Here is a 27,606-nt window from a genome sequence, read left to right as displayed (position 1 = left end):
GTGGAAATCTGGCTCTACTGGCAGAACAGCGATTTGTGTTAAAATATGCAAAGGAGAGCTGGTACAGATGCTGGGGTTGAGGGCTTAAGGCTGGGGTAGACCAGAAATCTAGACTGCTGACAGGTGTCTTTTACAAAGAAACTGAGAGATAGAAAATTCCATAGGGAGTCCTGGAGATTAGAGGCCGCTAGGAAGTGACCATTTGCTATGATTAGTGAGCAAGAAGACCGCAACCAGGTTTAGCCTAGCAGCTTTGCACAATGAGTTGTAACAGGGGCATACCAGAGCAGAGAAGCAAGCGGAGAGGTCCAGAGGAATCAGTGCATCCCCTGGGCCATTCATAGCTACCTGCGTGTCTCCAGTGGCCCAGGACATGTCTGTATTGGCAACACAGCATAGTAACAGCTGCTTAAACTTGTTGAGGACAAGGAGGAAAGTCTGATTGTAACTTCAGAATAAAAGGTTAAAGAGTTTTGTTTAAAAGAGGAAAACACTTACCTGCAAAATACACAAGTGTGACTCAGATCTCACCCATAAGTACTGGGGACGTTGGTGTCTGCAGGGGAGCATTGATTTTAATCTTTTAATTCAGGTGTCAATTAGTAACTCTGTGTTTAGCTCTTGTGCCTCAGCACCTGCTTTAGTTAGTCTGTGTTAATTCACATTAAATCCCTGGACTGTTGCTTTGAATCCCTTTTATTTTTCTAAAGTGCCTTTGAAAGTGCTTTGTGCGCAGCAGCACCTGTATTGAAGAATTTCTCCTTGCTTTTTTCCTTAAGCTTATAATTTTATGAAGTGTTGATTGTCAGTTCTTAAGGAATTTATAAAGGTTTTCTTATGAGCATCAAAAGTCACCAACTGCATGTAAGAGTGTTTTCTTATGCATGTAACTTTTATTAAGTGTTGATTGTTTACTTTGGAAGGCATTTATGAAGATTTAGAAGGAGTGGGGTCCTTTGAGTGCTCTGTGACATGTGATGGCATCTCCCCTGATTACCCCTCCCCGGACACAGCACCAATCGCTTGGCTCAGATCCTGTGTATTGTGAATCTTTGGATACAGAGACCTTCATAGATTACTATAAAGACGTGAAAAGTGAAGGGGCCTAGAGAGATGGCTTAGCAGAGTGCTTGATGCTCTTGCCAAGGACCAGAGTTTGGTTCCCAGAATCCTTATCACGCAGCTTACTTCCATCTGTAACTCCAGTGCCAAGGGTTCTGTGTTGTGGTTAATTTATCAGTATGGCCTAATAGTGTTTATTATTAGCCCTATAATTGTTATTACGGTGGTGTTTTCTAACCCTCTAGCAATCAATCAAAACACAGACACCTGTTATATTTTAAAATCACCTTAGATAACCTGGGGCAGGGCAGATATTAATCCACTAAACTACTTCCCATAGTGGGCCAGGTATAGGATACTTGCCCTAATCCCATGCCATCTGCTTCTAATAATTTCTATCAAGCTACCTCCCATCTATAATCCCAAATACTTGCTAATTATCATCATCTGGGCCAAGTCTCCATCCACGCTGGCCATGTGCTTCTCTTCCACCTAACCCATGGTGCAGCCTTCTTCCTTCTCTTGTCTCTTCTCTGGTGGTCTCTCCTCCTACCAAGATTCTCTCTGTCTCCCCAAGCCCAGGAACCTTAGTCACACCTATCTCATTTGCCCTGCCCAGGTGTGATGGCCTTTTATTGGTCAAACAGGTTAGGCTCTTAGGCAAGGTACCAGTGGGGCACAGAGACAGCAAGCAGTAATTAGCATTAAAATACATCAGACCAACCTCCAATAGTTCTGATATCTCTTCTGTCCTCCAAAGACTTTTGCATAAGTGTATGTGTGTGCACATGTGCACACTTACATGCCCGCGCACACACCCATGCTCGTACACACAGGTGGATACACACAAAATGAAAGTGCCCTTGTGATTCTGCAGACATTTATATTCTTCCCTCTTGAGAAAGTGATGAAGCATCATAAATTTATTTTAAATTACTTTCCTTTGCTTTTATGAGCTAGTGCCTCACTCTGTACCACAGACTGGAGCTAGAACTTCAATGTGTAGTCCAGGTTTGCCTTACATTTACAGTCTTCCTGCCTCAGCCTCCCGGGTGATGGGTTTATATGTATAAGCCACCACAGCTGGCAAAGGGAAGCAAGTGGGGGCAGTCACCCTTGACTGCACATGTGAAGGTCTACATTGGGTATTTTCCTCTATAACATTGTACCTTATTTTTTAGACATGGTCCCTCACTGAACCTGAAGCTAGCCAATTCAGTTCAACTGGCTGGCCAGGTAGCCCCGAGACCCATCTCTGTCCGCTCACCCATCTCCAGGGTTATAGACATTTGTACCACAGCTGGCTTTTTCTATGAGAGCTGGAGATCTGAATTGAAATCCTCGTGCTTTTGAGTGAAGCATTTCGCCACCTGAGTCATCTCCTCAGCCCCTCTGATGGAGAAGTTTTAAAGGAGTTCCTCTTCTCTGGCCTCCTGTTGACCAGAGATGAGTTGATTGGCTTTTGGGATGATTGTCCCATCCCGACTGTCTAATTCTTAGAGTGGACTCTAGACCGGCACCATGGAATTAATTCAAAATCCACTTGAGATTTTTCAGATCCAAGAGAATAGATTCTCCAGTTGTTTTTGTTGTTGTTGTTTTGTTTTTCTGTACTGTGCATTTAATTGATGTATTTGGAAATACATGCTTTCTTTGAATCTGTTATTACTTCTGGGACAGACTGCGAATATATTTATTTAGCCATGACTACACATTCAGAGTGTGAAGAACGGGATGACCTCCAGTTCAGCAAGATAAATTCTGATTTCCAGGATCCAATCAACCCCTTCTCTAGCTGTGTGGCTGAGGAAGATAGTGAAGCATGTTTTCTGGAGGAGGCAGGGAGGCCCCGGGGCTCACACATCAGGTTTCGGGGAGGAGTCAATGCTGGCTGACACTGCTCATCCTACTGAACAGGAGTCAGGTTCAAATGTCCCCAGGGCAGCTTCAGGATCTCACAAGCACTAGGGTCGTGGATTCAACCAGTGACCGACCCAGCCGTTAGCCTGCTTGGTAGGAAAATCAGAGATTCTCACTGATAGATGCCATCACTTAATTGGGTAGCAAAGGCCCTGCTTTTTTATGAAGCTAATTCTGCTGGGGTTCAGATGAGTAACGGCCACCTTTAGTGTGTGGGGCTTCTGCAGCGAGCACCTGGCAAGATGGATGCGACCTAGTGCCACGTGTGTTGTTTTGGTTCGTGTAAATTTAAGCGTGGCCAATGAAGGCATGCTGCCTCTCCCTTGGAAAAGTAATTTAGCCTGCAGAAAATAATTAAGTCCACAGTGTCTTGCAATAATTAGAAATTAGAAATGGGGAGGATTAATTATTTCCATCAGATTTCAGTCACTCAAGAAAAAAACGCGCAAGAGCGGGGTCCAGGCAGCTGCCGGGTTAAACTCACGGCGCAATCCCCTTTCATGTGCTTTCCTTTGTCCTTGCAGGATCACGCAGACCTGCGAAGCCATTTTTTCACAGTTGGGATGAAGCTGGAGACATTGAATATGAGTGAGCCTTTTCATATCTGTCCTGCATCAGTGACCAAGGTGGGTCTTCTCCTTTGCTCCTTGCTCTTTGCTCCGCAGTGGATCACGTTAAGTCTTCAAAGGTTGGCAGACGCAGTATGTGCCTACGAGGAGCACCTGGAGGAGGAATACCCTGTAAATAAGCCAAAGGGAGGTGGCTAGCTGTCCTTCCCAGTGCTGCAGTAAGCTCTTTCTGAGAAAGGGGGCTGAGGACTCTAACCAGATCCCTCCTTCTAGCACGGGGCGAGTGACTTTGTTCCTCTCTTACAGTTGTTGACTGGTAAGTTGTGGTTTACAAGCATTGCGAGGTTAGCTTAGTGGGCCAGGGAGGATAAGGGCCCTCAGTGGCTAAGAGGGATTGGAGTGCAACCATGAGAACTTGAGTCCAACCTCCCAGATCTGATGTTAAAGTTTGGATGTTGCATTGCCTGTATCCCAAGCACTGAGAGGGCAGAAACAGGAGGGTTACTGGGGTTTGCTCGGCCGGCCAGCCTAGTCAAATCCAACCAGCCAACCAACCACCACCAACAAAGAGCCCCATGACTGTGAGCTCCAGACTCAGGGAGAAATCCTGTTTCCAGGGAGTAAGGTGCAGTGTGATGGATCAGGGCAGGGAGCAGCCTCCTCTGGCCGTGTGCACATGCACATGGCACGCACACACAAGTGCACGTGTGCCACAGACACAAGCAAGACTAACTAGCTCCTCCTTCATGACCTCCATGTTTGTGTTTAGAAAAGACCTGGAAGTAGTGAAAGCAGATTCTTATTTCCTTGTAAACCAGCATTTCTGCTCCCCAGGCCCCACCCCTATGCCCCCCACTCCCACCCCGTGCCCTCATTTTCCTTCATTGGCCAAAGGAAGTCACATGTTTCTCAGATTGGCAGCCAAAATGAAATTCCTTTTCTGTGTAAAGTTTTTTTTTTTTTTAATGCTGATCTGGTGGTCTTTTAAACTTATATGATTATTAAGATTATCTCTTCTTCATAAGAGAAATCCCAGATGGTCAAATTCAAATTGTGTAATTCCCACCTTAGATATCAACTTTGGCTAAGTGGTAGGAGACGCAGACAGGCTTAGCGTTTTTTAGCCAAACGCGTCGCGTCTTTCAGTTAATGACCTTTTATATTCAGAGGATGCATTTGATTAAAGATTCAAGGTCAATTACATTTTAATTTTTACCTCCAAAGAAAAGTGGATCTATTCTTTAAGTAACTCAAATATTATTATATTTGAACTCTCCTTCCTTCCTTCCTTCCTTCCTTCCTTCCTTCCTTCCTTCCTTCCTTCCTCCTTCCCTCCCTCCCTCCCTCCCTCCCTCCCTTCTTCCTTCCTTCCTTCCTTCCTTCCTTCCTTCCTTCCTTCCTTCCTTCCCTGCCATCTTTTTCATGATGTGGTATAAAATATCAGAAAATTAGTGGTGATACTGTATTAAAAATCTGTAATTGTGATCATGACATACAGCTCTCTTCTTTTTCTAAATGTTTTTGCTATTCAGTGAGTACATTATCTTTGTAAATTAACTTATTAAGAGGAAAAACCAACGTGCTTTGCTAGTTAATACTGCACTCCACACTCAGCCAGCCCAGCTGCTTCCCTACCTATTAACAACCTTTGCTTGGAAACAGTATTTCTGTCTGTCTTTGCTGTGTTTTTGGTAGTTGTTACCAATTCCCCCACCCCCACCCCCCCATGGAAGAGTTGTTCCTCTGGCTTTCAATCTGGCCAAAAATTCCCTTTGTGCCAGAGTTCGGTGATGTAGCAATGGCAGCCACCCACTTTTCTGGGTATATGGACTTGTCTAAAATACCACAGTGCCAGCTTCCTCTGATCTCTAGAAAATAGGCTGGTGGGATTAGTGCGTTCAGCCCATAGCGGTCACATTTCTCACATTTTTATACCTTTAAATTATTGTGATATTCAGTGTTAGGCGGTGACACATTTCTTAAAGGTAGGCTCAAATATCACTGTCAATTGGGATCGACTCTCAGTGATGGAGGTTGAGTTTTCACAATCATTTGCCCTTAAATCATCTCACTGGGAGAAGGAAGTATTTGCAATTATTCTGAAGCTCCATTTTCACATTACTTTTCTTTGCGCTCGCATTAGAGACAAAAGCCTTACACTATTCAGCCTCATACACACCACATTCTTCTTTTATTGCCATTTGTTGTTTTAATGCATAAGCTGGACCGTGTGATCTTTGTCTCTCAGGACCCCCAGAGATAGGTTCAAGGCACACCTTCATGTATGCTTTATCAGAAAATTCTTCATGTAGAAGGTATTTATAATTAAATATATTTTCACCACAGGGGATACTTGGAGTAGATATGATTTTACTTCATTGTATTCATGTCTGAAATTCTCAAAAAATACATTACATATATTTATCTAAATGCTGAAAACAATGTTTTAGATTATTTTGCTTGAGGATATAATACACTATTGTTATTACTTCTTACAATGCAAGTTTCACACATGCATCCCTTGGAGGTTTTTCTTCTTAACAGTCCCATTGATGATAGAATAAATGATATTAAAGCAAACAGATAAATGCAGAGGTGCTCAGTGTTAAATGGCCAGGCTTTAACAGTAGAGCAGAGCTGGTTCTGGTATGTCAAACACTGGAAGAGGAGGTGTCAACAGTGCTGGGGTACGGGAAGTATTCTGCGTTGGCTAGAGTGCAGGGTGATGGAACTCAAAGTCGGGGCTTCTGTTTCGATCACTTCTGCTTGTGTTTCTTCTGTCTCAGCTGGCTCCTAGCTGTGTGGCTTTAGGCGCTTCACTTCCCAGGCTCGTGAGCTCTGTACCAGAGGGAACACAAAGCCATGGCTCCTATCCCTGGGAACATGACTCCTGATAGATGTGAGGGAACTTACTGAACCTTTCTCTGAAGTTTTCTCACATTAAGGCATAATTTGATGGAGTCTAGACATCTTTAGATCAGGTCCCACAGTACTTAGATACCCTACCGCCAGGATGTCTTAATGTGTATGGGGAATTGTGTGTACGCGTGGTAGAACTGATGACCATAATCCTGAAAATAGTCACTGAGTGGTCATAGGCATTGCGCTGGGCAGTGAGACAGAGACCGAGTCCCTACTGTTGTCATCAGGTGTACATTGTGCTGGAGGGTATCAGATAACAGGAAATTAATGAGTAAATAAATACAGTGTAGTGTAAGGCAAATGCTAAGGAGATGGATCCCAAGAAGGGGTTAATGAAACCTGGGGCTGATGGGGGGGGAGGATGTGGTTTTATTTTTTTAGTTTTTGTTTTATGGCTATTTTACCTGCATATCTGTGGGCGCACCATATGTATGTCTGCTGCTTGCAGAAGCCAGAAGAGGGCACCAGATTCCCCTGGAAATGGAGTTACAGACAGGTGTGAGGCACCACGTGGGGGCTGGGAATTGAACTCAAACTTGGGACCTCTGAAAGAGCAGCTAGTGCTCTTCACCAGTGAGCCATTTCTCCAGTCCTGAGAGAGTGGCTCTGAATGCAGTCATCATCAGGAATTGTTTTCCTGAGCAAGCCCCCTTAGCTGGGCTGACAGACTTACATCACCAGAAGTGGCTTGTTCATTTTTATCATTGGCATTTTTCTAACACCCATTGTATATTCATAATCAAAACATTTTCTGTGCCTCCGTGAATCATTTGATGAATAAAAGAGGTCACTGTCCTCGACGAACATCTGATATTTTGGTGGTGACAGGTGGTGACAGGAATACGGAGTAAAGAAGGGTTCTTCTGCATGCTTGATTTTCTCTCTGGCTACAGGATGTTGTATGTTGAAGGCTGTAATGCATATGGGTTCAGACATCTCCGTGGGCTGAAGTCAGAGGCATTGAAGGGCCTGGTATGAGGAGGTCCTTGTCGTAGAGACTGAGGTGGCATTTTAGTCTTTTAATACTCAGTTTATTTTTCTCTGGACAGGAATTGGTCTGTCTCTCTGTCTGTTTGCTTTTCTTCCATGTGAGACCCTTGTTTTATATTTCTAAGTCTTTACCTTTTGTTTTCAGTTTCTCACTTTCGTAAATTTAGTTATTTCTCTCTCCATGTATATGACCACCACCTTCTTACCCACTGGATAAATTTAGTAATATGTACTGAAGTGCTGGATTGTGCTAAAATCAATTCATGTTCAGTGTCTTTGAAACAGTGTCAAGATTTGTATGTATAATACTGAGAAATTAACTTTTTCTTTTTTCTCTTCTTTCTTTCTTTTTCTTCTTTTTCTTTTTTAGGTTTTTAACAGTCAATTTTTCCAAGTGACTATTGATGACCCAAGCCGTGAACCTAATAAACTCTCAATGCTGTGCCATGCAGATTCTTTGGGGATTTTGCCAGCACAGTGGTGCCTTAAAAACGGAGTCCACCTCACTCTTCCCAAAGGTTTGTAGCCTGTGGGAATTTGCAGGGTTGAAATGATCCAGGCTGGTGTCTTATTGTCTCTGAAATGATGTCATCACGTTTATACTGACAAGTTTCACCGTGAATTGACATGTGATGGAAGCACAGAGTTCTTCTTCATTAGCTTCATTGACATTGATGTCACCAAGAGCTCCGCCCCTTGGAAGGTTTGTGGGGCTGGGATTGCAGCCTCCATGGTAAGGCGCTTCCTCCGCCAGCTGCTGTCTTGTTGCTTCTCTCCGATGCTGTGTAGCGAGTGGTCCAGGCAACAGTGCTAATGAGTGATTGAAGATAAAGCTATTAAAGTGTCTGAGACGTCATTTCCTATGTACAGCAAAACGGCCATGGTGTATTTCTTTAGCCTTTAGTGTACTTTCTCCATTGCTCATATATGCTCAGGGCCCACAGATTTAATGTAATAACACCTTATGATAATTCACTTAATGCTATAATGATACCACTATCCATTTTATGTGCATCAGTTCACGTGGGGCCAGGTTACATAGGCATACTTTTAAATTGAGGCCTAAGAACCTCATGCCTGACATCACCCTTGCAGTTTGTAATATGGGTTGTTGTTGGCTTCATGCCCAAGGTTTACTCCAGGGGACAACAGGACATGAAAAGTCAGGTCCTCTATGGTGGTGTCCTCGGACAGAAAAGGTTGGAAAGCCAGAAATACAAGATCATCCTCTGCTACATAGTGAGTGTAAGACCAGCTGGGCTAAGTGAAACCCGGACTCTGAAACGAAATAAGCTAAATACTAAACAAAATGAAAGAGAAGAATATATCAGAGGGTATATAAAGTAAATAGCAGGAGAGAAAAGTGGAGAAAGATTAGAAAAATAAACTTAGTGCGGGCAGATTGCTACGGACTACCTTAAACAAGTAGAGGCTTTACATGAACCATTTCAGATCCCTAAGGATTATGGGATAACTTCTGATGTCATGTTTGCTAGCTGGCTGTCAGGAGCAGAGCTGTGTCTGCCATTGACTGGTGCTGTGCCTGGCTTATCTGACGGGTTGTTGGCCTTGCTGGGCTCTCACCCTCATTTTTCTCTGTCCTCTTTTCCACGGAGGAAGTACTTTTGTGTAATCTCCGTTTCAGCTGTCGACACTTCAGATTATAGCTTCGTGGTTATGTGGCCCGATGAGACAGCAGTGAACTTTCTTGTCAACATGTGACGTTTCAGATCCAATGTGTCCTCAAAATAGTGATAATGAGACCACTTCATCACTCACGGGTCATATTATGTGCCATGCCCAGAGAAACAAGGATTGGTGGGACAGACAGCGGCTGTGGTCTCCAAGTCTGCTCCTGATGGTGGTGGCGAAGGTTCTGGTCCCTGAGCCCTCTGGGTATTTCTGTTTGGGTTCATGCTGTGCCCTGATCTAACTAGATCAAAAGCTTAAGTTTCAAAACTGTCACTCGGAACTTCATGAAAGTCTCTAGGTAGCACCGAAAACCAAATCAACAGCCAAACACTTATGCATCTATATACAAGCTTCTACTCTTGGAAGTTTATTGAAATTATTATAATTTTTCACTATAGAATTTCCATGTCTGGCCACTTGCATGTTTTGAAAGCCTCTCGACCCATCTTCATCTTTGTCTGTCTTCTGCACTGGAACATGTGGACTGGGCCCCAATGATCAGAAGAGAGCCTAGATAGTGAAATGCCGCTTGGTTAGATTTCACCAATATCCCATAGTAATTCCACACATTTTAGGATCAATAAAGGACAAACATTTATATGCTGACTTTGGCTACTTGATCAGCTCATTGCGACATAGAGTTTAATGGATGTTCGTGTTATACAATTCTTGAATGCCTATCCTCTGAAATATATGAAAAGTGGTTGTTGACGTATCTTCAATATTTATTAGGAAGTGGGTGTAGCTATCTGGTTACTCACATTTATGATAGTAAGAAGATTATTGTGCATTAATGTAATTGAATTCTTAAACCTACAATGATCCCACACATACATTTATAAAAAATGAATTATTTTCTATCCTAAGATTTTTGGTGTGTGTGTGTGTGTGTGTGTGTGTGTGTGTGTGTGTGTGTGTGTGTGTGTACACCTGAGGACAGAAGAGTGCATCAGATCACCTGGAGCTGGAGTTAGAAGTATTTGTGCACATCCCTGTACAGATCCTGGGGACTGGATTCCGATCTTTGCAATAATAGCAAGCTCTCTTAACTGCTGGCCCCTACCTAGCCAGGTCCAAGATTGATTTTTTTATTCATTACGTATACAGTGTTCTGCCTGCATGTATGCCTTCACACCAGAAGAGGGCACCAGATCTCACTATAGATGGTTATGAGCCACCCTGTGATTGTTGGGAATCAAACTCAGGACCTCTGGAAGAGCAGTCGGTCCTCTAAATCTCTGAGCCATCCCTGCAGCCACCCCAGCTCCAAGATTTTTTATACCTAATGACTCTCCAGCATTATAAGTTGTTTTTTTTCTTCTGTCACCCAAATGCTTGTGACTCTTGGGTGAAATTATCTTAAGCAATTCTTGACTATTCTTTTGAAAGGCGAAACATGGCTTTCAGCAAAAATTGAAAACAAAAAGCAATGTTTCCTCATGGATTTGATAGGTTTTTGTGTGTGTGTGTGTGTGTGTGTGTGTGTGTGTGTGTGTGTGTGTGTGTAGGATATTGAGTTATGGTAATTAGTACTTGCTAAGGAGAAAACCCCACTGGCAAACCTTTTAAACACTCAGGAAGTGACAAGAATCCTTAGTAAAAAAGAGCCAGTGGCGATCTGTACCTCTCTGCTGGCTATGTTGTAGCTTTACTGAAATAGATTTTTTTCCTTATTATCCAGCCTGTGTAGATGAAGGGACAGGGACTATGAATAGATGTAGTCTAAGGAAAATGCAAGGACTTGTGTGTGTGAGTGTCCGGGTGTGCACTCACACAGGTGCATCTGAGTGTCCGGGTGTGCACTCACACAGGTGCATCTGAGTGTCCGGGTGTGCACTCACACAGGTGCATCTGAGTGTCCGGGTGTGCACTCACACAGGTGCATCTGAGTGTCCGGGTGTGCACTCACACAGGTGCATCTGAGTGTCCGGGTGTGCACTCACACAGGTGCATCTGAGTGTCCGGGTGTGCACTCACACAGGTGCATCTGAGTGTCTGGGTGTGCACTCACACAGGTGCATCTGAGTGTCCGGGTGTGCACTCACACAGGTGCATCTGAGTGTCCGGGTGTGCACTCACACAGGTGCATCTGAGTGTCCGGGTGTGCACTCACACAGGTGCATCTGGAGGCCAGAGTCAGTCTCAGTTACTGATATTGAGGGCCACTCTCCACCTGACTTTTTTTTTTTTAACACATGTAATTTGTTTATTTATTGACATTTTAAAATACATTTTGTTCACGCTTTCCTCCTTTCTGGACCTCCCTGACTCCTCACCCATCCAGCTCTGTGTCCTTTCTTTTTCTCTGTATTTAAAAAAACAAGCAGGCAAGCAAGGAAACAAACAACACCAATCAAACCCAAAAAAATCCACAAAACCACCCAAAATCCGAAAGCAAAAAGAACAGCAGCACTTGGGTTTGATGAGTTCTGAGAAACAAGTGTCCCCAGTCTCTGCTGTGATTGTGTGGGTGGATGCAGTATTATGGAATACAGACCAGACAGTCTAAGTACCCTGCAGATGACACAGTGCAAAGGAGGCTGGGTCTGCTAACCAGAATATTTAAATCCTGTACCATACAACATGGGGGGTTTTAGCATTCAAGTGGAAGGTTTTCATATTCGAAATGGGTCTTTAAAAAATATCTCATTTAAACCTAGGTCATTTTTCTCCCCAGGGGAACTCTAGGCTCAGCTGTGTTAAATGATTTCTGAAAGCTTGAGAGGTTGTCTAAATTCCACCCTTATAATCTCAAATGAATGTTTTCCTGCATAACTGTACTGCCCTTCCCTGCTGTTCCCATGGAAGTCGGGCGTCTCCAGAGAACCCATCCCTCAGGGCAGCTGGGGTGGCCTTCCTCAGGGCTGGCAGATGTCAGTGGGCCCCGACTTCTGCATGAGCGATTGGTCTGTGCTTCAGAGCAGTTGGTGAATTACAGTTTGAAGGTGTAATTTTCCACATGTCGGTGGTTAGACCACGGTTGTGGCTTTGTTTATTGGCCTCCGGTTTCATCTCATGAGGGTAGATTATATTTATGTTGGTAATTAAAATGAATGCGGATTCAGAGGCGTTGATGCTGGTCGGTTTTGTAATGTGGTTTAGTGGCTTCCTTTTGAGGTAGTTCATTAAGTGTCTTATCTTACTCTGAGGCCTGGGAACCCTGTTGCAGGATATTTCAAACACCATCACATATTTTATTAATGCATCAAAGGACAAGTTTTTTTTTAAAGTTTGTTTTAAGCTTGAACATTGAGTTTATAGCCAGAATGTAGAAGATGTAATATGCATATTCTCAAGAGATTTCAAAAGTTTTCTTGTGTGCTTAGGTTTCTGTGCAAACTGTGAATACTTCTTGCAATTGGATGTTGTTGCCTTGTCTCCGACAGACTTTAGGTAGAAGGCAACATAGGAAAGAGATGTGCCAAGAACACAGATCTCTTTTTATGTTGTTTTGACTCTGCTCCCTTTTAAAAGAGAAAGGAAAATGTATCTGCCCCAGACTCAAGAGACAAGACTTCTGAGCTGGGGTGGCAGGGAACTTTTCCGTGGTCTGCCTCAGGGTTTTACTGTTACAAAAAGCGGAGAGCCTAGGAGATTGGATCCTGCTATTTTAACCCCCTAAAGGACTGTCAGTATTGTAGGCCCTTCCAAAAGTGATTAAAATAAGCAAGCAAAATAAGATAAAGGATACACAGGCTGTCAACCTTTTGGACATGTGATATCAAAGATTAATTTTAGAATTCAAAGAGGGAGAATTCCAAAATGAGGGGATGTTTGGTGGAAAACATTAGATTTGTGTTGTAAAGTGTAGGAGCCAAAGCTAAAGTAAACTGCTTATTTTGGCACTTTGCTATCCTTCTTGGTCAACCATTTAATAGACATATAAACTGTTTAATATCATGTAGGAAGGAGAGGTGTGTTTAAGTTATTAACCGGGGCACAAAATAGTGTCTCAGTTCTAGTTTTCTGTCCCTAAAGAACCTGAGCCACTGGCAGTTGTCCTTAGTTCACTTTTAAAAATCCACTTCATCAACTATTTGTCATATTACAGAGAATAATATATAGACATTCACCCAGGCACAGTGCCATGACATTGTAATCCCAGCACTTCGGAGACAAAGTCAGGAGAATCAGAAACTCAAATTCATGCCTAACTATACTGAGATCAGCCTGGCGTTCACTTGATACTCCTTTCTCGTTATATATATGCAGGTGTGTGTGTGTACATATGTGTATATATACACACATACACATGAATGATACTCAGTGGTCATTCAAATGATGTTAATATTTTGCCAAATGTCATTTAGGGTTTTAGAGATTCTGATGGACTGGGCCAGTGTCGCAGTCACCAGGTAAAAGCATTTGCTGAGGAAAGCCAGGCACCCTGAGTTCTGTTATGCAGGCCCTACAGCCTGGGCTCGCTCCCCAGAACTCACCACATACACATGGCATGGTGTGATTCTCTTGGCTTTTTTTTTTTTTCACCTCAAGATTTTCTTTTGGTTTTCATATTGCAATGTAATCAAGTTTTTAAAAATGTATTCTTCCTCTGGCACTGGAGACAGAAACAGTGGCCTGATGAATAGATATGGAAAAAGAACTTTATTTCTCATCTTCTGTTTCATTCTCCACCAAAAAGGTCATTTTTAAGTGAAAAAGAGTTAAGAGGGCAAAGCTGGGTTGCTTTTAATATTGAAAATATTTCTAAGCCGGGCGTGGTGGTGCACGCCTTTAATCCCAGCACTCGGGAGGCAGAGGCAGGGGGATCGCTGTGAGTTTAAGGCCAGCCTTGTCTACAAAGTGAGTCCAGGACAGCCAAGGCTACACAGAGAAACCCTGTCTCGAAAAACCAAAAAAAAAAAAAATATTTCTAGTTGTTAAAAACTAAGAATTCTTTTGACTCTTTAAGATTTTTAAAGTGTTATATTATTCTGTCGACACTTGATATTTATATGATAATACAGTCTATTTAGGGAGATATCTGTGTCTCCTAAGATAATTCTAAATAGTATGTTGACTTTGCTTTTGCATAGAGAAGTATTTCAATTGGCACACAGTGATCTGTACTAAATGCTCCTCGGCCTAATTCTTATTCTGTAAGATGAAGGGCTGTGGCTGGTATTTATTTCAAATGGACTCCCTGGACCCCCCATCTTGTGCCTTACTTTCTCTTATTTTTCTGCACGATTCCATGAATGTAAATAGGAAGAACTTGGAGGAAAATGGATGAATGTACTATTTCAGTGACGAAGGAGCATCTTTCTCACTGCTCCCATTAGTTCCTGTCAGTTGATTTTTATGTGTGGAATACCAGCACATGGTCCTCCTAGACGCCAAAGCAGAATCACTTTGCGTGTGTCTGTCATGACTGCACTATTAGAATTCTGTTCTCACCAGCTCATTCCATCCCAGACTTACCATTTTTTTCTTGCTGATATGGGTTCACAGGTTCTTTTCTTTTTTCTTTTTGTTTCTTTCTTTCCTTCCTCCCCCCCTCCCCGTTTTTCAAGACAGGGTTTCTCTGTGTAGCCTTGGCTGCCTTGAACTCACTTTGGAGACCGGGCTGGCTTCAAACTCATAGCAATCCGCCTGCCTCTGCCTCCCAAGTGCTGAGATTAAAGGCGTGGGCCACCATGCCAGGTCCAGGCTCTTTTCTATGCAGGACCAGCCCCCATCTCTCCCACCACAAGCTGTGTCCCCTTCCTAGGTTATGTGATGGTGATGTCTCTTCTCTTCCTTTTTTCCTTCCTTCCTTTCTTTTTTCCATGTATTTATATCTATCTATCTATCTATTTATTTATTTAACATAGCAGGCCCTCATGGTTGTAAAACAAGCACTGTATTGACCAGGTCATCTTTCCAGCCCAGCTGACCTTTTATATCGGTGCCATCTTTGCTTTCTATCAGTGAAATTCGTGCCCTGAAAGGGAAGAGTTATGTCAGCTTTCTTCCCTTGTCTAACTGCACCTCACTCCCAGCATGCATAGAGTCAGTTTACTCTTTTTGTGGTTGAAGGAATAAATGTCTGGGATAGAGAAAGACTGACAATCCTGCAAGCTGAAGCCAACCATGCTTTGCCTTGTACTCTCTCCAGAAGAGTATTACCATTCTTGCTTGCCAACAGACTTCAGAATGTGGGCATCTTTTAAGTTTTCTCCTTGTCAGGGCATGGAGAGATGGCTCAGTGGATAAGAGCACTGTCTGCTTTTCTAGAGGTCCTGAGTTCAATTCCCAGCCACCACATGGTAGCTCACAACCATCTGTAATGGAATCTGATGCCCTCTTCTGGAATGCAGGTGTACATGCAGATAGAGCACTCATACATAAATAAAATCTTTAAAAAGAAAAAAAAAATAAGGTTCTCTTTGTATAGCTAGCAGATGGCAAGCATGGTATCCTTTTGCTGTTTTCTTATTCTTTTTTTTTATTATTATGATGGCATGTTTTCATAGCCAGACTACATGAAAAAGGGGCTTTTCTTGTTTTGTGTCTGCTTTATAATACAGTGAAATGCTACCTTAAGCTTTGCTGATAACCCCATTCTAAACTCCAGGCAAGAGGATACATTCTTAGGAATGGAACTTTGTCAGAAGAAATAACTCTTTATGCTTTAAGTTATTCAACGGCACTGTCCATTTGCACAGCCATACTTAATGGCTGCTTGATGTCTGTTAATTTGTACCACAAGGAAGCGGGCCATCAACCTCTTCCCCCTTGCACCCCCGCACCATTTGGAATGTCTTCATTCAAAAGAAATAGCAATAAAGGCTTAAATACCTTTAATGGCTGTCATTCACGTTGGCTCCCTAGGCGGCTTCTTGAATTGTAATGGCTTAAGGGGTTTTATTTCTTCTTCTTCTTTTTTTTTTCCTCCTCTTTGCTGTTTTCTTCCCTCCCTCCTGGTTTAAAACGTGTTTTGCTGGCTGTGCTGAACCCCAATCCTTGTTCTGTGTCTGTAGATGAATGGGCGTAATTGACCCCTGTTGTCTCTATTATACAATCCATGGCGATTTGTTTTTTTTATGTAGTAGTTATTTTCTTAGCCGCCTCAAAACTGCCTTACAAAAAGAGCTCATTATCAGCCCAAAGGAAAAGAATTTTAAATGGTGGAATGAATAACAACCCCTAGGAGAAGGGGGAGGAAAAGTCTCGGCCATTCCAATTTTCAAGTAAATGAGCGCGTTTTAGGGTCAAGATAATTAATTGCTACGTAGATGAAGCCCAGAAAGACTTGATTGTATCTAGAAATTATTAGATTTAAAATGGCTTCCCTATGGACACTGTTGCACTCTGGGTGTGTAGAAGGATTGAATGCAGGTCCAAGATGGCACTCAGTGTGACGTTTTGCAGCCCATTGGACGTTGGCTGTAGAAAACCCAGCTAAGGATCTGTATGTAACAGTGAGGGGCGACGTCTAACTAAGAAGTCAGAAACACACAAATAGAGTTTATACAGTTGTGTGAGTATCAGAAAGGACTGGGTCCTGGAAGGATGGCTCGGTAGGTAAGGTGGTTGTCTCTCAAACGTGAGGACCGGAGGTCAGGCTTCAGGACCCACGTGGCCTGTGTCTGTAATCCCAGGGTGTTGGAGATAGGAACAGGCAAATCCCTGCAGGCGCTTTGGTCAGCTAGCATAGGCTGTTTGGTGAGATCAGGGCACCGAGCGGTCCTATTTCAAACTAAATAAACAAACAAACAAAAAAATAGATCGCATCAAGAAGCAATAGGAGCCGAACGTGGTGGCGCACGCCTTTAATCTCAGCACTCGGGAGGCAGAGGCCAGTGGATCTGTGTGAGTTTGAGGCCAGCCTGGTCTACAAAACGAGTCTAGGACAGCCAGGGCTACACAGAGAAACCTTGTCTCAAAAAAAAAACCCAAAAAACAAAAAAACAAAAAACAAACAAACAAAAAAAAAAACCAAAAAAAACCCCAAAACAACAACAACAACAAAACAGAAGCAATAGGAAAGGTCGCTCTCTGCCCTTCACACACACATATTCCTTCATGATTACAAACTTGGACTTGAAAACATTTTGCCATTCGTCCATTTTGGATTTTCCAGGTACTTTGTGAGTGTATACTGTGGGTGTGATGCTGGCGGGAAGCCGGAAGATGGCCTCGGGTCCTCGGGAGCTGGGGTTACTGTGGTGTGTGAGATGCTTGCCAGAGAGAGGGGTTGGGCACTGACTTAGGTCCTTTGGAAGAGCAGCAAGCGCTCGTAGCCTGAGCCCTCTCTCCAGCCACGCACATAAACTTTTTTAGTCAATAAATAGAATTAACCAAAGAAGTTGCCAACTTAGAGGGAAGAGCTCCTAGACGGAAAGCCAAGGCTGACAACAGCTACCTCAGCTCCATATTAATTGTGGGCTCACATGGACTTTGATTTTAGGATGTTTACAGAGAAGGCAAAGCCCTGCTGGGGAGGGGGAGTGGCAGAAGGGAGGGAGTTTTAACGTACAAACACAGAACAGGGCGGTTGGAAGACACAAAGCCCCTCCAAGATGTGAAGGAAGCAGGAGGGTAAATGGCGGCTTTGGTACTTCCCAGGTGAGGATGCAGAACAAAGAATTGTGAGACATGGGGCTATCTGTGTGTCACATGGATGCGTGGGCTTGAAGGGGGAAGGGGGTAGGCTGTCTGTCTGTTTTACTTTGATTAGGATGGATGAGGAGGCAGAACTACAGCCCGGCTAAGATGAAGGTCATGTCACCGTTAACTTCATTTAGTGCCCTCTCTTGGTTGGTCCAAGTTCATGTAAAATAAGTCCTTTAGAGATTTCTGAAACATATATTTGACACAAGTGCCCCGCATTCACACGGACGAACACACACACACACACACACACACACACACACACACACACACACACACACACACTCTGCTGTTCTTCTCAGTGGCCCATTGACAAGAGCCTCTCTAAGGCAGAAGGTTGGTACCAGCTTTGCTCTCTGGGTTTCAGGTCCCGGTGACAGGCACCACTTATCTGTATTTAGGACATTCCAGTTTCTTAAGTGTTTCACTTGATCATCAAGGAAGCTCTAGCGCTGGCAAAGACTTCCCTCTTCGGTTCTGAACATATGTTTCTTATTACTTTCCACTGAGACCCACAGCCAGGCTAGCCATTTGCCTGCAGTCCAGCTCGGCTAAGCCCATCTTCTCTGTTTCCTTCCTCGCAGGTTATTCTGGCCAGGACTATTACTGGGCGGATTGTTACAAGCAGCACGAAGCACCGCAGTTCTGCTTCAGAAACGTGAGTCTCTTTTTGCATGCTCCTGTTTAAAGTCGTAGATGCTGTACCCTGTACGCTTTGGGTTTTTTGTTTGTTTTCCTATTTGGTGATCAAGACCACGGAACCACCACAGGTTTTGGATAAGCTTCAAGTAATGGGTAAGAGAATTTACTCAGTAGCAGGGTATAGTAAAGCAAGTTTGCCACGGCAGCTGGTAAACTGTTCCTTTAGGCTTCATCAGCCCTGGAGACTGTAGTGAAGGATAGGGAATAATTACCTCTGTTTTAAAAATGAAGCGTGCATCCCTAAGTGTGTTCAACATACTTGCAGTTAGGAAAGTAAGTCTCTTACGCTAAGAAGAAATGGGACACTCTTTTATCTGAGACCTGCAGCTCCCACCCTGGGTAGCATTCCTAATCGAAAGGCTTGCCCTGATCCTGTGTTCCCAGAGCTGCTGAATCACTGTCCACCCCACAGGGATGTCAGTGTCCTAGGAATAGCAGGATCCAGAGAGCAAGAAAGGAAAGTGTTGGCTTCAGAGAAGCCTGTCTGAGCCTAAGTCAAACCGAGATGATGAAACGTGAAGTACTTTGATGACTGGGGTCATGCATACTCTTAAACATGAGCGGCACAGGTGGAAATCGGGACTCCTGTGACTGACCTTTCAGTTAATGACAATCACGTTGTATAGAAGTGGTTTCTAGAGATGGGCGTGGTGGTGCACATCCTTAATCCCAGCACTTGGGAGGCAGAGGCAGGAGGATTGCTGTGAGTTCGAGGCCAGCTTGGTCTACAAAGTGAGTCCAGGACAGCCAAGGCTACACAGAGAGACCCTGTCTTATGCACATCTTCAGGGGGGTCGTGTTTTAAACTGTGTGATGGGGACAGGTATGGCTGTGTTCCCCTTGAGCTTATCAAATCCAGTGACACATGGCTGTCTCAAAATCTACTGGCCTGTCTTTCATTGAGGACCATGCAAATAGCCCATGATACCTCAAATCTTTTTCAAGGTTGTGCTTTCTATCTCATAAAAGAAACATTCTTTCTCTGGTTCTTTATTTTTAGAAAGTAAAGTAGCAGTGCTGGGATTACTATAATGTTCTGCCACTCATGGGTGCTGGGGATCTGAACTCAGGTCCTTATGCTTGCACGGCAAACAATTTCCCTACTGAGCCATCTCCCCAAGCCCCAGGAAATCTCCTTTTACCTAGGACCTATCTACATGGCATTTCATTCTGGAGCAATTAGCCACATGGCGGGTTGGCTTCAGAGCGACCAGGATTCAGTTACCAAGATTAAATCTGGCTTAATGAATTTGCTGGTGTATTCATTAGGAATGCTTTTGTTTCTGGCCCTCCGTTTATTTAATAGACAGGGGTGTTGTCTGCCTGCTGGCATATGCCTTGCATACTGGGACTCTGCTGAATTTGTTAGCTCGCTACAAGTGCTCTTTAATGGAATGCTTATTATGAATTCATTTTTTTAATCACGCATCTCATGTGTACCAGAGGAGAGCTGCATGGAATTGGATGTGTGGAAGACATTTCCCTGGGGATGTTTTAACAGTCAGAGTTGGTTATAGGATGGATTGGCATAGCCAAATGCTTAGTAAAAGAAACTCAGAAGGAACAGTTTTGTTATTGATCCTTTATAAATTACCCTCAAGCAGTGAGAAGAAATGAAAAGAGGTTATGTGGCTGTAGCCTTTCCGTATTAAGTGAGATAAAATGCTTTTTAACTTCTAGGTTCTTCACACAGCCGTCCAGCTGTGCTATCAGACAGAGGCTTCATACATAACTGTGTGAATAAGCTAGGGTGACTTGCAGGAAAAAATACTAAAAAACATCCTCTGAAAACATGTCTGCTTTCTATTTCCAGAGGAATGTGCAGGGAAGGAGCAAATTGACTTCTTTTTTAAACATGCAGGACATAATTTTTGTTCTGATTATATAAGGATACAATTGCCTTTTCAACTTCTTTTATAAAAAGATACTTAAATCTAAACGACTCTGATTTTTATCCCCCCAAGAGTCACATAACGATACAGTCGTTTATTGGTTTTAGGAATCTGTTTAGATGAGCTTATATATTTCAAAGTAGGTACATTTTTATAGTACTCGAGCATATTTGATTGCAATTTATAGTCGCTGCTGTTTGGGGAAAGTCACATTTATTTGAGAGTAATATTTGGTGAGAGGTTTGTTCATACTACTGAGAAAAACTCATACAGAATTGATCCCTTTTGAAATAGCTACTTAACTCTAGACTCAGGACCCAAAGCATGTGTCTGCGTGCAGTAGAGCATGAGTAAAAACCATGCGTGCAGTGGAGGGGGCAAGCAGTTGGAAAGAAAGACCATGGACAGTGGTGAGATTTCCCTACTCAGTGTGAGGACAACCCAGGTTGACAACATACAGGGCAACTGAAAGACTTGTGTGAAACCCTTCCTCTTTCCACCCTGATAAGTCAGACTGTAGAATCCAGGGAAACACACTGGAAAGACAACAGAAAACCAGGTAGAAGAGCCCAGAGTCCTGTTGATTAACTGCTACCTGCACGGTTGGTAAACTCTTTACTCATGGGTGTTTGGGAAGTCTCCAGTTAGCCTGGGTAAGGAGAGAAGAGAAGAATGGGCATTTAAACTGCTTCTAAAGAGACAGAGTTTGCCGGGCGTGGTGGCGCACGCCTTTAATCCCAGCACTCGGGAGGCAGAGGCAGGCGGATCGCTGTGAGTTCGAGGCCAGCCTAATCTACAAAGTGAGTCCAGGACAGCCAAGGCTACACAGAGAAATCCTGTCTCGAAAAAACCAAAAAATAAATAAATAAATAAATAAATAAATAAATAGACAGAGTTTGTAGATGGAGTTCAACCAAGAAGATGGTTTGCTAAAACTGAAAATAAAATAAAACCCCCATACTTCCAGGGGTCTAGCACAACCCAGAGTTTCTGTGTCATAGATTTAGAACATACATGTTTCAGTCAAGAAGCTGTAGAAACCACGTTCCTTCTGAGAAGCAAGAAAAAGAAAGCAAGCCCAGCGTGATCCAGATGCTGGGATTTGCAGATAAGTACTGTACATCCTTTGGTGTACTTAAGCTCAGTGATGGGAAATGTGGTTCTCAGAGGAAAGTATCCTTACCGTGCATGTAAAGACAGGAAGTAGAAAAAAAAAACCAAATGAATCTTAACAAGCAGTCTCCTCTGAGAAGGAAGAACTAGAAGTGACTGAAGGAAAGTGAAAGCAGACACCTCCCCTAGGAAGATAGGATAACAAAGACACCGGAAACTAACGCCCAGCCTCGCAGTCCACAGGGGGCATGACAGTTAGGAGCACGGTGATGCTTCACTAATATGATGGTTAGTTTTAACTGTCGACGTGACTGGATCTAGGATCACCTGGGGGGAGGGCCTCAGGGATGGGCTGTCTTTATTGGGTTGGCCTGTGGCGGATTGTCTTGGTTGCCTTAACTGGTGTGGGAAGACACAGCCCTCTGTGGGCGGCGTCACTCCCTGGGCTTGGTTCCTGGGCCCTGTGAATGGAGAAAGTAAACTGAGGACAAGCATGAGTTTAATCTCCTCTGCTCTAACTGTGGACGACATAATGTAACCAGCTGTTTCAGGTTCCTGCTGCCTTGACTTCCCAGATGTGATGGAGTTAAACAAATGCTTTTTTGGTTGGGATGCTTTATCACAGCAACATAAACCAAATGAAGACAAGTTAGAATGGCTACATTTGGGGAAACCAGCAGTGCCAGTGCTGCTGGGGATTTATAACCACTAGAGCACTTGTGGGAATGCAGAAGTGATTCCGTCGCTTTGGAAAACAAGTAGCTTCAGAAAGCGTAACACTTTATTTCTTATATAACCCTGCAATCCCGTTTTTAGAAAAATGGAAGTTTACTATGTAGGTTTGAGCTGGGGTTTCCCTCCCCCTGCTTTTATATGGTCAAATCTGAACCCTTCAAAATGCAATGCCCTCAGACCAACCTGACCGGAATAATTTCTCATTAAGGCGCCCTTCCCAGATCATTCTAGATTTTGGCAAGTTGACTTTAAAAAACTAACCATCAACTAAGTGAAAGAAGACAGACTCAAAAGGCTCCATGGGGTATGCAATAATATAAAATAAATAGATGGAATTATAGAAACAAAAGCGACATTGATGGCCATTAGGAACTGAGTGTGAGGACTGGGCACACAGGGCTAGTGCAAGGGTGCTTGGAGGAGGTGGTGAAGGCTCTGCATCATGACTGTAGTCACGGGCGCATATGGTTATGTGCCTTGGCTCAGCAGCTTTATCTTTATGGATCAGCCAGGACACATGAAGCAGTAGATTTACATACATATCTTGGTGTGTGTGCGTGCATACATGTTCAGGGTATGTGGATGTAGGTGTGCATGTTTGTGGTGTGTGTGTGTGTGTGTGTGTGTGTGTGTGTGTGTGTGTGTGTGTGTGTGAGTGCTTGTACAGACTTGAGGACAACCTCTGGTGCCATGCCTAAGCTGTGGTCCACCTTTGTTTGTTTGTTTGTTTTTGTTTTAATGTAAAGCCTCCATTGGCCTGGAGCTCTCCAAGTAGGCTGGCTAGCTAGCAAGTCCTGGGGACCTGTCTGTCTCCTGCAGCAGTGCTAGAGTTGCAAATAAAGGCCACCACACCGTGCATTAAAAAAAAAAAATGGTTTCTGGGGATTGAACTCAGTTGTTCTTGCTTCCTTGACAAGTACTTTCCTGACTGGTCTCTCTGTATCTCCCAGCTCCTACTATTAAAAAAAGTACAGCTCAATAGAAAAGTGAAGACAAAAAGTAATTTAAGAAAAAAAAATAAAGGCAATTTTAGATAAATGGAAACTAAGGAATGCATCACCAACAGACCCATGCTATAAGCTAAAGGGCATTCTTTAAATGTCCTTTAAAAGAAAATGATACCAGATGGCTACTCCATCTGCCTTGCTTAACACCCTAGGTATGATTTTAGCAAGGAACATAGGAAAGTAGAGAAATGATGTGCGTTAGAAATCCCATAAAATTGAGGTTCATATGGCATTCGAGGAAGAATGTGTCCATACCCTCATTCGCTTAGCAAAAAGTCTCGGGTACCCACAGTGTGTGTGTTAATCCATTTTGGAGTTCCTGACATAAGCAATGAAGAATGAACGGTGCCTCGCTTGTGAGCAGTGGAGGAAACAGGCCTGTAAACAAGCCTGTTTGTCGCACACGTGAAATGCACTTGTGTCGCCCCCTTCACGGGCCAGCTCTGTACTCACCCATTATCCTCTGCTGGCAACTGCTGACTCAGGCCTGCTGTGCTTCCTCTCTCAGACATTACTCAGTCGGGGCTTCGCGAAGAACATGAAACTTGAAGCTGTGAATCCAAGGAATCCAGCAGAGCTGTGTGTGGCCTCCGTGGTCAACGTGAAAGGGCGCCTGTTATGGCTCCATTTAGAAGGTACGTACAATCAGCTGCTGTTCTGGAGAACTTGGGGGTCCTCTCCAGAGGGCGGGGCGCAGGAGGGTTCAGCACTCTTGTCAATGTCCCTTCTGTTACCCTTCTATTTGAACAGATCTTAAATTATTCAGTGTTCTTAAATAAGTGAAACTAATCAAATACAAATTCATGCCGAGGCACTCATCTTAACTAATAATTTCATGGAATGAGATGCTGGCGAGATAATTATGTTTGGAACACACTGGTCTTTTTACATCTATGATTATAAAAGCTAATGTTGCAATTAAATTAATATGAGTCACTAAAAATGGTATTTGAGGTCTTGGTCATTATGAGAATAAAACGATATATTTGCATTTTAATGTGGGCAAAACCCTTCATTTTGGTTTCTTCTGTAGATATTTAATTTTTCCTCAAAATACAAATTGGAGAATGGTTTCTCTCTCCAAATACAAAGCTTTTTTTTTTCTTCAGTGATGTTAGAACACTTCTTTACAGTTTATTTTGGAATATATATAAAGTTCACAGAGTAATGCATTATGGGAACAGAACATTATAGATTTAGGTAGAACATAGTGTTTTCTATGTGTTGTATTTTGATTTAGTAATAATTAAAATAGATTCAGTCTCTAAGGCTTTCCAGTCTTTTCATAACACAATGACAGAACTCAGATGTTTGATGCATATACAAAACAATACAAATAGATAGGGTCATAAAAATAATCTAGATCTCCTGGTATATGCGTGGTTTACGTCTTATTATGGCATGTTCCTGTCACGATTTGTCTTAGTTGCTTTTCTTTTACTGTGATAAAACACCATGACTGAGGCAGCTTATAAAAAGAAAGCATTTGATTGGGCCTATGACGTCAGAGAGTTAGAGGCAAAGGCAGCGTGGGGGGGGAGGGTGAGCAGCAGAGTTCACCTCTTGATCCACAGTCAGGAGGGCCCCGGGGATGGCAAGAGTCTTGAAACCCCAAAACCTGCTCCCAGTGATGCACTTCCTCCGACAAGGTCATACCTCCTAATCCTTTTCAAGCAGTTCCACCAGCCAGGGACCGTGAGCTGATGAGGGGCACTCCCGTTCAGACCACACACTATTGAAAAAGGACGTGTGGAAGGAAGGAGCAAAACTGGCACTACTGTCACGCGATCCTCGTTTGCTGTGGAAGCAAGTCTGCAAATTGCATGCTGAGTTCTCAGATTAGCTCATAGTCTTATAAACATGATAGTCACTTAAATTGGAAACCATGAAACAAGGTCATCTTAGACGCCCTTGTATCATTAATTTCCACACAATAGTGTAAACATGGCTGTAGTTTAGGTGTCAAAAGCCATCTGACTTAGCGATTCTGAGATGGCAGTTTGCCTTTTGGATTTCTAGGGAATGGCTTCCACTTGGAAGCATTCAAAATGAAGTCACAGGCAACACGGTGACGCTTTTGAGGTTACAAAGGGGACAACCTTGGTTTACTTGCTCCTTGTAGACTCAAATCCGTTGCTGCTGCTGTTGGAGGCGCGAGACCACTCCCGTAGCTTTTTCATCACTCACTTGACTTCTGTCTACATTTGCTGAGCCGCATTAGTGAGACCGGCAATCTCTTTGCATTAACTGCAGAACAGAAATGGTGACGTTAGAAGCCTAGGCTTCCTCTTTATTATTTAACACATTATGGTTGAGATTCTGTGGCAGTCATTATTTATTTAGCAGTTTCTCCTTTCAGTATACTTTGCAGCTGTTAATTACCTAACACAAACAGCAGTAAGAGTGGCCTGATTTTTATAGCTGGAGAAACCAGGGAAGCCATTAAGATCTGCCTGGGGTTCATTTTCATCGCTCTTGACATTTTCTGTTGGTTAATTCACTAGACACTGCAGCTTTCTCCTTCTTGAAAGAGAGTGATGGACAACATTTAATGCATATTTAACACTTTTGACCATACTTTCCCCCCTAATTTTCCCAAGATACAAATTTTGGGTTTTACAGGAAAAAGAAATCTACCCAAAACACCAAACAAACAGACAAAAAAGACAAAACAAAACAACAACAGCAGCAAGAAACCACCACCTCATGTCCAGTCTTATTTTTTTTTTACAGTGCTTTGTGTAATAATGAAAGCTAGGAAGCAAAAATTACCAAAAAATTTAACCATTTTCCAGACTTATTTTATATTGTTAATAAGTGCTTGTAAACAATTGGTTGAATATTTTCTAATGAATGTTGAGTATTATATAGAATTATTATTCAAAATTTTGCCTCTGTCTCATTACTTAAAAGGTATTTTTTAAGCCCAGTGTGGTGGCACATGCCTTTAATGCCAGCACTTGGGAGGCAGAGGTAGGCAGATCGCTGTGAGTTCAAGGCCAGCCTGGTCTACAAAGCGAGTCCAGGACAGCCAAGGCTACACAGAGAAACCCTGTCTGGCCAAACAAAAAAACAAACGAAATTTTAAAAAAGGTAGTTTTTTTGTGCAAGCATAAGTACCTGAATTTGGATTCCAAATGCCCACATAAAAAGCCAATGCGGGGTGCCCTGTTCTACAGTCCTGGGCGGCAGAGGCTTGTGGACTCTAGGGACACTCTAGCCAGTCAGTCCAGATGGTTTGGTAAGCTCAAGGCTCAGTGGAGAAACCTCATCTCAAAAAGTCAGGTGAACAGTGATAAACTAAAACACTCAACATTGTCCTTTGGCCTGTATGTGTGCTTACACATGTGTGTGCATGCATGTAGGTGTGTGTTACACATGCATATGGCATATATTAAATTCCAGGCTATCTTCTTGGTTTTGCTTGAATTTTATGTTTTGTTTTGTTTGGACTTTGGGCTTAGGGGTACTTTCCTTCTAAAGTGACCACTCAGTGGCCCCAATTCCTCTTTATTTTACAGTTTTCTCTACAGATAGCATCCCTGTCCCCAGTCTGGGGGATAAAATGGTATAGCTTCATTATGGCCACTTTGTGGCTATTAAATTACTTTATAGGATAGTGATTATTCTGATTACAGGCCATTTATTTGACACTTTAGATTTACAAAAGACTTTAAAACAATTTTATTAGTTATTTTAATGCATTAAATCAGTTTGAAGTCTTTTCAGTGAACGGCTGATGGGCCACTTTTAGGTAATTAAAATGATCATTTCTACTTAATATTTGACTCCTTAGGAAGCCAGATCATTCTTTAAGTATCTTTAGAAGGTGTTTTGTTAAAAAGAGTTCAATGAATACAGTATATGAGATTAATGTAATATTTTTAGTTCACACTGGAAAAAGCTTCTAAGTCTCACAAACCACTGACTGGAAGAGAGATGGATTATAATAGGGCTTAGTGTCTGGGGATGGCTCTTGTACTGCCATTTCCCATCTCATTATTCCAGTGTAGGTAATCCTATGCAAAGCGATGAGCGCCGTCCGTCCGTAGACAGTACTGCGCTTTCAGGTTTGATGCCCTTAGAACTGCAGCTGTGCGCTCGACCACATGCTCGTTTGCCAGTCTTGCCATAAGCCAGGGAGCCTTACCCCATATCACTTGTGCTGCAGATATGACTTGGTCATTTACTTGTTTTCATGGCTCTTTCGTCCTTAAGTGGGGTCATGTTCTTGCCCTACCTTCCTTGGCTTCTCTTGTGTCACCCACTTCCCAGAATCCTTTCTTTCAGATACTTTATGAGATGCAAGTTTCCAGTCTCTTATCTAAAACATGGACAGCAGAAGTCTGTAGGATTTTTGAATATTTGCTTATACATGAGATCCAAGTGTAAATGAGAAATCACACC

At 43.0% G+C, this 27,606-nt stretch overlaps 1 protein-coding gene across 1 annotated transcript in view; it reads left to right on the top strand.

Annotated features, from left to right (window-relative positions):
- Window positions 1–27,606, top strand: part of SFMBT2 (Scm like with four mbt domains 2) — a 158,446-nt gene that overhangs the window by 89,059 nt on the left and 41,781 nt on the right. The window contains exons 8-11 of the mRNA XM_084783978.1: window positions 3,507–3,608; window positions 7,834–7,981; window positions 18,335–18,408; window positions 23,708–23,834. Of these exons, the coding sequence (XP_084640104.1) occupies window positions 3,507–3,608; window positions 7,834–7,981; window positions 18,335–18,408; window positions 23,708–23,834 (451 nt within the window). The remainder of the gene's footprint in view (window positions 1–3,506; window positions 3,609–7,833; window positions 7,982–18,334; window positions 18,409–23,707; window positions 23,835–27,606) is intronic.

The sequence above is a fragment of the Acomys minous genome (genome assembly GCF_964271855.1).
Source record: "Acomys minous genome assembly, chromosome: 5".
Lineage (NCBI taxonomy): Eukaryota > Metazoa > Chordata > Mammalia > Rodentia > Muridae > Acomys > Acomys minous.
This window is presented reverse-complemented; position numbering and strand designations above follow the sequence as displayed.